This window comes from Humulus lupulus, chromosome 8, assembly GCF_963169125.1.
Source record: "Humulus lupulus chromosome 8, drHumLupu1.1, whole genome shotgun sequence".
Classification (NCBI taxonomy): domain Eukaryota; kingdom Viridiplantae; phylum Streptophyta; class Magnoliopsida; order Rosales; family Cannabaceae; genus Humulus; species Humulus lupulus.
This window is the reverse complement of record NC_084800.1, coordinates 24,429,120-24,440,287: the sequence shown is the minus strand read 5'-3', so window position 1 is coordinate 24,440,287 and position 11,168 is coordinate 24,429,120. Positions and strand designations below refer to the sequence as shown.

Below are 11,168 nucleotides of genomic sequence, written 5' to 3'. Positions count from 1 at the left end.
ACACATGTGCAAACATTTACCATACAATTGATTCAAAGCATAAATAAGTAAATAAATAAAGAATAACTAATATAGTAAATTAGATAGCAACTAATTGAACAAGTAAACAAGGCAATAATAAAATAATAGTAAAATAAAATAATTAAATTAAAAATAAGTATATTAAACAACTATTAATTAAATTAAAATAAATCAATAAAACAATAAAGAATTAAAATGTGTGTTCAGATATTACAATATTAATATAATTATTATATATTATATGTTATTATAATAATGATATATTTTTTTTTTGATGAACAAAGAATTATATTAACACACAAAACCAGCTCAAAAAGAGCCCAACAATCCAAAAATTACAAGAGATTCAGATTTTTAAGAAATACTAAGTCTTTACTTTTCAGCTTAGCTTTAGACACACTAGAAACTCTAGTTTTTAAACAATCTTGCAGCTGAGCAATAGCCTTGTTAACAGAAACAGAAAAGTAATTAAACATGCACTGGTTTCTGTTCCACCAAACCAGATAAACAGAGGCTGCTAAACCAGCAGCAAAGACTTTCTGTTGAATACCCTTCGGTTTCCCCTTCATCCACTCAATCCAGCCATGATAATGCACAGGAGAAACCTCTCTGCCCAGCCAACTAGCAACACGATTTCTCACCTGTTGAGAAAATTGACACTGAAAAAACAAGTGTTCATGACATTCCTGCTGTAATTCACAAATTGGACAGAGAGTAGAAGCCAACTGCAGATGGCATCTTAAAAGATTATCCCTGGTTAACAAGTGCCCCAAAGAAGCTTGCCATAGAATAAATCTATGCTTAGGCAAGGTCAAATTACACCAAACAACATGAGCAAAAGGAACTTTATCCGTATTAACCAACTGACTATACAGCTTGCTGGTTTTTAATTTGTTTTGCACCATAACTTTCTCTAACATCTCACCATTGATAACTGATCTCAATTTGATTAGCTTACGCCAATACCAGCTCACATCAGTCTGAAGATTGTAATCCCAAATAGATTGCCCTTTAAGATAAACGACATCAACCCATTTGACCCAAAGAATATCCTGTTTAGTAGAAACAGCCCATATATACTTAGCAAGAAGCACCATATTCCATTTAGTTCCATCCCTAAAACCAATACCTCCCAAGTGTTTAGGAAGGCACACTTGATCCCAAGCCGTGATGTGAAATTTACTTCTGTTTTCATTCCATCTGCTGGTCCCCCACAGAAATCGCCTGCATAAGTGATCAATCTCATTAATTACACTCTTAGGGAGGAGAAAAATACTCATCCAAAATGCTCTAATTCCCAGTAAAACAGAGTGAATAAGCTGAGCTTTTCCAGCAAATGAGAGATGCCGATTAGACCAATGATGAAGTTTCAATTGAATCTTCTGAATTATATTAGCGCAGTCCCCAACTCTCCATTTTGTAGGTCTCAATGGGACACCAAGATACTTTAAAGGGAACTCACCTTCAGCAAAATGCAAGTCCTTTAGAATAATTTTGGTTTCTGTCTCAGTTAACCCACCAAAATACACTCTAGATTTCTCCAAGTTTGCTGTCAAACCAGAAGCAGCACTAAAATCTTTAAAACATTGCTGAATAATCTGAACCGAAGCATTATTACCTTTGCAGAAAATCACTAAGTCGTCCGCAAAACAAAGACTCACTAACTTCAACCTTCTACACCTAGGATGAAATTTAAAGTCTCTATTTTGAGTAGCATGAATGAGCATCCTAGTGAAAAATTCCATAACCAGAACAAATAAGAGAGGGGAAATCGGATCTCCTTGTTTCAGCCCCCTCCTACCAGTAAAACAGCCCTGCACTCTACCATTCATCAAGATAGAATAAGAAGAATCTTTTAAACACAACATATTCCAATTAATAAACTGGTTCGGGAAACAAAAACTAGCAAGAATTTCCTCTAAATAGTGCCAATCAATGGAATCATAAGCCTTGCTTAGATTGATTTTCATCACACATCTAGGGGAGATATTTTTCCTCTTATAACCCTTAAGGATATCCTGAAAGATAAGAATGTTATACGCTAAAAGTCTATCCTTAATAAATGCCCCTTGATTTTGGTGAATAAGCAGAGGAAGGACCACCTTAAGTCTCTCACACATCATCTTAGAAATACATTTATATAATGTATTGCAGCAAGCAATGGGCCTATAATCCACTGCCTTTGTTGGATTTGCAACTTTAGGAATCAAAGACAACAAAGCATTATTTAGACCTTTAGGAATAATACCTTGCTGAAAGAAACCCAAAACAGCAGTTGAAATATCATCTCCAATCTCATTCCACATTGCTTTGAAGAAACCCGAACCATATCCATCAGGGCTCGGACTCTAGATACACCCAATACTAAACATAGCATTCTTAACATCCTTCTTAGTGAATGGTTTTATTAACGCCAGCTGATGCTCTAAAGAGAGGATATTGCCATGAACAAAGCAATCCTTATGAATAGACCCTGAAGCCTTACTTTGACTACCCAAAACATTTCTAAAATGAACTAAAAAGTGAGCTACCACTTCCTCATAATTCTCAACCAACTGTCCATTATCAGAAACAAACGAGGCAATTCTATTAACTTCCTTCCGCTGTTTCAAACAAGCATGGAAAAACGCTGTATTATCATCCCCAAACTTAAGCCAATTGATTTTACTTTTTTGTCTCAAGAAGCTGTCATACAACCTGGAATGTTGAACCAGAATATCTAATGCCTGCTTTTCCTCAGCTTGAAATTCTTAAGAATGAGGATCTTGCTGAAGATGAACTTGAGCCTGGTTATACTTCTCTTTAGCCATCTGAAAATTACGCTCAACATCACCAATTTCAGATTTATTAAACCGCCTCAAGACATGGCTAAGCCTCTTAAGTTTCACCAAAATACCATCAAAACCCCCAACAGCCACTGATCTTTTCCAACATTGCAAAACAGTAGCCTTGAATCTATCATGATCCACCCACATGTTATAAAATCTAAAAGGTTTAAAACCAGAAATTACCTCCTGAATTACCTTAATAAGGCAGAAACAGTGATTTGAAAGAATATCCCATTGTTTAACAGCAACTGAAGTCGGAAAGAGGTCACTCCACTCTTCATTTTTAAAAATACGATCTAATTTGGAGTAGATTCTAGCCCCATCAGATTGGTTATTAGTCCATGTAAATTGAGAATCAATCGATCTAAGTTCATCAGCTAACCCATACCCTTTCCATCTCTGAGCATCAATCAGTTCAGAGGAAGTAACTGGACGACCCCCACATCTGTCACCATACTCAAAAACTGAGTTAAAGTCTCCTGTAGAGGTGAGCATCGGTCGGTTTGGGCGGTTTTTTCACAACAAAAAATCCAGAATTCGGTTTTCGGTCCGGATTGGTGCAATCCAAAAACCGACCGAACCAAACCAGTTTAAAAAAAAACCGACCGTTTTGGACCGCGGTTTGGTCGGTTAAACCGAATTGATTATTGTTTTTTTTTTAAAGTATTAGTTAAAAAATTAAAAATTTTGGATTGTTGGAATTCACTTTTGTGCATTTTTAAAACATAAATATATAGAACATAATTACATTTACAAATTTTAAAGTTTGAAACATAATTAAAAGTCCATAATTAAAAGTACAAATTTTAAAATTTTTAATAATTAATAATTATATAATATTATATTATTATTTTATTATGTTCGGTCGGTTTCGGTTTTATTCGTCGGTTCACCCAAAATTTCAAAACCGACCGAACAGTGGCGGTTTGCACCGTCGGCGGTTTTTTCGGTTTAAACGGTTTTGGTTTTTTCGGTGTTCGGTAGGTCGGTGTACACGGTTTTTTCAGTTTTTCAGATTTTATGCTCAGCCCTAGTCTCCTGCCATTAACCAAGGAGCAACAGGAAAAATAAGGCAAGATAAATCATGCCAAAGTTGAACTCTTTCACTAACTGTGTTTCTCCCATAAACAAATGTCACACAAACTCTCTTTTTGACTGAGGCTCCTTAACAAGAATATGAACATATTGATCACTCTCTTGAATAATGTCCACTAACAACATACTACTCTTCCAAACCAGCAAGATTCTACCCTCATCATGAGACCCCTTAAAATAACTCCAACCATAAAAAAAAACCTGCCCATCATATCTTCCACTTTCTCACCCCTTAATTTGGTCTCAAGAAAAGCACCAAAACCAACTTTATTAATTATACAAAAAACACTAAGGGACCTCTGTTTATCCCTTTTATTCAAACCACGAACATTCCAGCTAAGAATTTGGAACTCCCCCATTTGATTTTTTGTTTGCATTCAAAACCAATTTCGAACCCTCCAAACTCTTGTCTAGTAGGACATTATAAGCATTTTTCAGTTTGTTCTGGGCCTTAGAAGCCATCAATTTCTTCCCACCAGCTTTCCTAGGTGTAATCCATTCCCCTTCTTTCTCTACATTACTATCTGAGACCTTGTCATTAGTCCCCTGATTAGCCGTGGAATCATGTTTAGTAGCTACCCCAATACCATCTGTATTTGGCTGGCCATGTGAAATCTCCAATGTACTGTCAGGCAGTGTAGGTTTGAACCCAGCTGCATTCCTCTACACTGAAGAACTGGCATCCTGCTGCATCTCAGACTTGCCCAGATCTGCCTCTTCCACTAATTTGTCCAAGTTAGTTCCATCAGCTTTCTTATCTTTTCGCCTCCACACAACCTCTTTTTTCTTATTACAAGAGGATTCAGTATGACCTAACCCCTTGCAAATCTTACACTGTGTGGGCAACCATTCAAACTCAATCAATTGCTCCATTAATTGCCCTCTTTGATTCAAAAACTGAATGGATTTCGAAATCTCATCAGCAATGCCAATCTCCACTAAGACTCTTGCAAATTGCATCATAGATATATCCTTTGTAACCTTATCAACAAGAATTGGTTTTCCAAGAGTGCTAACTAATGCACTCAAACACTTGGTTCCCCAATATTGTAATCCCAAACCAGGCAATCTCACCCATACCGGCACCGATTTAACCATCCTCAAGTGATCTAAATCAGTGGTCCATGGCCTAACTATAACAGGTTTTCTATCAAAATGCAAAACCCCATTTTCTAACACCAAGTCTCTAGTCGCCTCATCCCTGAATTTAACCAGAGTATGGCCTGCATTTAATCTCGCAATTCTCTGATACCCAGTTTTCCCCACATTCTCTTTATGAAACCTTCAAAAACTGCAAAAGGGGGATTAGCTCCTAAGACCATACACACTGCAGCTGAGTTCTAGAAAGATGCTTCAACAGCAATTTCTTCTAAATCCACCTGAGCAATCCGATGACCATCTTGGATTAATGGCTCCTCAAATTGTAGACGAGCACCCCCTTGGTTCGGCAATAATTTCTTAAATGATGATCACTTATTCTTAGCTTGATTGATGAAATCGTTGTGGACTTCATCTTGCTCACTCCATTTCAAACCGGACTGAGAAACGCCCAACTTATCCAAGTTCAGATCCCCTTTCAACGACCCTCCAATTTCTGGGAAGTCAGCCATCGTGTCCTTAAAGATATCCTCCATCTCAGTTGAAGGATCTACATCATCAACACCCAGTGATTCTCCACCCACTTCCACAGGCCCGATCTCTTCCCTACCCTTGTCATCCCTATCCTTTTCGATCGAAGCAGGCTTCTGGTGGACTCTCTTACGTCTCGCCATGGAGCAGCTAGAGAGAAACCTCACGCCTTTATAATAATAATGATATTTTATAACATTTAAATTTGAATTTATGTTAATATAATTATTATATATGTAGTCTTATATTAAATATGTAATGCCCCGGATTCCCTATTATGGTTAATGGTTGGATTAGTAGGCCGGGAGGGCCATAACTGTTTAATTATGCCATTAAATGTGTTTATGCATATTTATGAGAATTATATTATAATATGATGTTAAATGCATGCATGTGAGTCCACATTTGTTTACAGGGATGTTTTGGTAATTTGGCCCGTTGAGGGTATAATTGAATATTTGTTTGCGTGTTAATGATATATTGTGAGACCACATTATAATGTGGATTGGTTCGAGTATTTCGACGTGAGACGATCTTTAAACATGATTTATCGGTTTGGTCATAACAGGTTGAGCTCGGGGCTCGGGGTGAGTCTCAGGGTGATATTAGTGATTATAGCGTTACCGGGGATTTTAGGGTAACGAGATATGAAATATTAGAGTTTGAGATTATTGAGATTAGCGGGAATTGGAAAGCGTTAATTATGATTAACGGTGTAAGCGGGAAGTACCAATTTTACCCTTGAAGTGGTTTTAGAGGCTTTAGATGACACAAGGGTAATTTGGTCATTTTAGGGGTGGATATATGTGACTTAAGTGGCTGTAGAAGGTGGTAGACTTAAACAGAACAAAACAGAGAATTTGCTTCCTCTTCCTTCCCGTGCATCACCTTCCTCTTGTTCTTTCATTGGGGTTTTGAGTTCTAAGTGGGGATTCAACCAAGGGAAAACTTAAAGGCTGAGTTGGTGGCTTGATTCAGCTTGTAAGGGAGGTCCAAAACCGGTTTCAAGGTGAGTTTTAGTCTTTGATTTCAGGTGTTGCTCTATTTTCGTTTAAGTTTTTAGCTCATGAATCTTGATGTGGGAAGTGAGAATCAAAGGGAGTTTTAGTGTTGGTTTGATTTGGATTTGATGAGGGTGAGTTATGGGTGTTATTTGGGGGTTTATTTGTATGTTAGGAAGAGGTTTTATGATGGTTTGAAGGACTGGTTTGAGAGAAAAGAGCACAGGGGAAAAACTGGTTCGTATGAGTGCGTGTTGCTGATCTGGGCTGGGCGCCGCGGCGCAGCAGGGGTGCGCCGCGGCCCTTGGCGTCTGGCAGAGGGAGAGCCCTCTCTGTTTGAGGGCGCGCCGCGGCGCAGCAGGGGAGGGCCGCGGCCCTTAAGGCCATTTTGACCAAAATGATGTTTTTAACTTAGGGATTCAAACCTTAGGCCTCACGGTTGGACCTAGTACCCGGTTGGGTAGTATTTGATGTCTCGGGGGCTGGGATTTTGTTTGGGGACCCTCAGTTATCATTTTTATTGATGAATCCTATATTTTGGTTATGACCAGGTGACCGTCAAGGAATTTAAAGGTTGATCGTTCTCAGGGGTCCTTCATATAATAATTCTCACTCGAACCAGAGGTAAGAAAACAGTGTATGAATGCGGTTGCCCCCTGTATAGGTATATGACATGCATGGTTTGATATTGAGGCATGTTGATTAATATATGTGGACGTGGATTGCATATTAAATGCTAGAGAATGCTGATAGCCTGCTTAAGACACTGACTAGTCAGGGACCGACTCTAAAGTCGATGATTACGCATAGAATAGCTCTATGGCATTAATGCGGGACCGACCCTAAGGTCGAAGAACTTATAAGCGTTTGCCTGGTCTATGACCAAATGTTTATAGCCAAGGTATATGACCCCGGTGACCGTTTGTCACAAGGCTAGGGGACGTTGTCCATAGTTTCGACTCTAGGGTTGTGAGGAAGGTTATGTTGGTGACTAATCACCTTGCACCTGTCCTGATTGAGCTTATGAAAGAATCACTTATCAGTTAAGCCCTGGTGACCCTATCGTCACATGGCTAGAGAGAGCGATGCTCATTATTGTGACTTTTGGCTATTGTCACCTATTTGTTGGACTGATAGTCCTGAATGGTTATTATGATCGTTGTTGATATTATATCATGTTTTATTGTGTTTTCTTGCTGGACCTTGGCTCATGGGTGCTTTGTGGTGCAGGTAAAGGGAAGGAAAAACTTAACCAACCCTGAGTGGAGAGCTTGGGTGATGTGATGTACATACTGGGCCGCTTGACCGCCACGGTCAAGGAGTTCTCAGAGGGACTAGGGGTTTACCCTACTTTTGCCGCTTAGGCCGGCGGGGATTGTAAATTTGAAACTGTAGCGACTCTTTTGTATTATAGACATCTTGTAAACATTTTGAAAGGCTCATGAGCAGTTTATTTACTTAATGAAATATATCATTTCCTTTTTACCGGTTTTTCACCTTAACCTGATAATAACACTTAGATCACGTTTTTAACCAAAGGACTCGAGTAGCGAGTCAAATTTCCGGTTCACTGTTCACCATAACTATTCTGGGGTAACCAGGGCGTTACAAAATACTATTAGAATAATAATATTATAATATCTATATTTATATTAATATAATTAATAAATATCTATTTTTAATTAATTTTAAAAGCGTAGTTAAACATTTAAAATATTTCGTTAGAGTTAACAAAATAAATTATTAAAATAAAAAATTCATGTTATCTATATATTTTTTTATGTAGAAGAAATATGTAAAATATGCGTTATAAAATAAATTATAAGTTGACATAAAATATGCTATATTGATTGAAAATTTTCTAACAATTTATATTACTATTTTTTATTTATTTATGATAGTTTTAGTAATAAATTAAAAATTTATTGCACTTAAATGCTTATGTAAAAAATTTGACGGCAACTGGGCCGTTAAGTCTGACCAGAGACCTACATGGCTATAAGTGATTGGTCCAATTTTATTTAAATATTAAAAAAATATTTAAAATTAAAAATAAAAAAATATTTAAAAATAATTAAATTTTATTTCATATATTTAAAATATAAATTTAAACTAACTTGATTTTTTAATTATCATAAAACCTTAATTAAAAAAATATCAATTAAACCAAATCTAAAAATCCAACCCTTTCATGCTAAACCAATCCCTATGAGAATGAAAATTTCTTTCTATCTTTTTCATTTTGTCTAATATAAATCAATCCTGAGAAAATTGCTGAAAAAAAAATCTAAGTCCTTCATCAGACCAAACAAAACTATATTAATTTGTTCAAATTGCCCAAATCACATAATCAATAACATATAAAAATATATTGTATTCTTTCTTTGTCAAATCCAAAAATTACAAAAAAATCAATCAATTTTTTCGAACTGCAGACAAGTCGGTGAGATTAAGATCAGACAAATCTGGGTCGGTGGGTTAGGAACAGTTCAGAGTTTGTGGGTTGAAATCGAAGTCATCGACTGAGGACGGAGCCAAACACAACTAAGAAAAAAAAGATTGGGACCGCCTGGAGAGGAGAGCGATGGGCGTTTGACATCGAGACCACCTGGAGACGAGATATGTGCTCCGTCCATGGCGTCGGCTGGATCTGGGTTTTGAGAGTATCAGTGAAACGTGGGGTTTGAGTGTGTGGGGGTTTGGGTCTCGGCTGAATAGCAAGATGAAGAAAAAGGAGAAGAATATGATGATGATGATGATGGTCTAGTATTTGAGATTATGTGAAGAAAATGATCAACGTGAGGTCTGGTATTTGAGATTAGGGGAAGAAGAAGATGAACGAAGGGAGAGACGAAGAAGAGCAAAAAAAAATTAAAAAAAAGTCTAAATACGTTTATTTAAATACATAAAATAAAAATAATAAAATAATTTTGTTTTATATTTTTGGATTTTTTTAAATTTTAATTTTTTTAATATATTTAAATAAAATTAAACTAATCAGGTATAACAAGTAGGTCCCCTACACAAAATGAGTAAGACTGGACATTATTGAGGCCAAAATTATATTTAAATACAACAAATTTAACTATATAATAGATATTATTTTCGCAAATTTATCTTTATTAAAATAATTGATTTGTTAATAAAACATCAATCCTAGTGAAATATAAGTAAATAAATAACTTGTGAGGAGAATAAAGTACGTTACGATTTTTTTTAGATGTTTTTTCTGTTTACTCTCTGCACGCTAATAATAATTATAAGTGAAATTTTCATGAATACGCAAATATAATAGGGCAATTAACACATATACGACAAATTTGGAAAAAAAATCTAAAAATATGGTATTTTAAACTAATTACAATATTACGGTAATCTATGCCTATTATATAACCCACAACCCATTATTATCAACATTTACCCAGATATCTATATTACCCATCCCATTACATGATGAATATCACATTCCAAATTTATATAAAACCATTACAAATATTATCATGGACAACATATATAAATATATATATATATTAACATCTTCAAATAAGTTTTGAATTACTTATTTGTAAACTTACAAAATTGTAATCAAAGTTTAGACTTGAAAAAATCATATTGTTGAAAGGTCATAATCATAAAATTATTTTAAAATATAGCAATAAATTTGTAACAAATTTTTACAAACAACATTAGGGATGCTCAACATTTTTACCACTAATCAATTCAATTCAATTAAATGTTGGATGTTGGAAATCATCATTCAATCCAATCCAATCCGTTTTGGCCTACAAATCCAATCAAATACATTTGTAATTTGATTGGGTCGATTTATTTTTATTTTTTTATCTTTGAACCTAAATGTTGATATTAAACAAATTAACAAGCAAAACAAAAAACATACAAAATACTAGACACTACGGAGTAATAATACCAATTTAAGTCCTTACAATTGTCACATTATAGTCCTTTAAATATTAAGTTTACAACATTAAGTCCATTAAACATCATGATAGAGAAAGACTAAGTTTACAAATCCAATCAAATCCAATTGTAATTGAATATCCAATTTTTTATTATTGGATTGATTCGGGGTGATTGGATTGGTTTGGATCTTGAGCAACTCTAAACAACATGATAGAGAAATGCTAAATAAGAACTTACATGTTACAAACATGTAACTAGGGATGCACATGGAGACGGGGCGGTGCGGGGAATGCATTCCCCGTCCCCGTCCCCGACCCCTATTATTTTCCCCCGTCCCCGCACATTCCCCGGCGGGGAACGGGGTGGGGAATCCCCATCGGTAATGAACACTATAACGGGGACCCGTTTATTAAAAAAGTTGGATAACACAAATAATATTTTATATTTTCAAAATTAAAAAATATTTGTAAACACCAAATTAAAACAACATAAAACTAAATTCTTCATTCCATAATTGATAGTCATATAGATAAGTTCCAAAATTAAAAACTTTGCAATGATAAACTTAAAATCAATAAACATAAACTTAAAGACCATAAACATAAACTTGAAGTCCAAACAAACACACAAACTTAATAAATTGTAATAACATCTTCATCTTCAACTTTGAAAA

The 11,168-nt window shown here is 35.5% G+C and overlaps 1 protein-coding gene across 1 annotated transcript; it reads right to left on the bottom strand.

The window, feature by feature from the left end:
- Positions 1-356: 356 nt before the first annotated feature.
- LOC133795153 (uncharacterized) lies at positions 357-3,344 on the bottom strand. The gene is made up of 3 exons (XM_062232603.1): positions 2,818-3,344; positions 2,553-2,718; positions 357-2,369 (listed from the first exon to the last, which is right to left on the bottom strand). The coding sequence occupies exons 1-3, from the start codon at positions 3,342-3,344 to the stop codon at positions 357-359; spliced, it is 2,706 nt and encodes a 901-aa protein (XP_062088587.1).
- Between the last annotated feature and the right edge of the window lie 7,824 nt (positions 3,345-11,168).

Bases quoted from the DNA above. Each gene is read 5' to 3' on its own strand.
- LOC133795153 (XM_062232603.1), bottom strand. From the start codon at position 3,344: ATGCTCACCTCTACAGGAGACTTTAACTCAGTTTTTGAGTATGGTGAC. The intron at 2,719-2,817 runs GTATAACCAGGC...TCAACATTCCAG, and splicing joins TTTCAGATGGCTAAAGAGAA to GTTGTATGACAGCTTCTTGA. The intron at 2,370-2,552 runs GTAGCTCACTTT...GGGTGTATCTAG, and splicing joins TTGAGAATTATGAGGAAGTG to AGTCCGAGCCCTGATGGATA.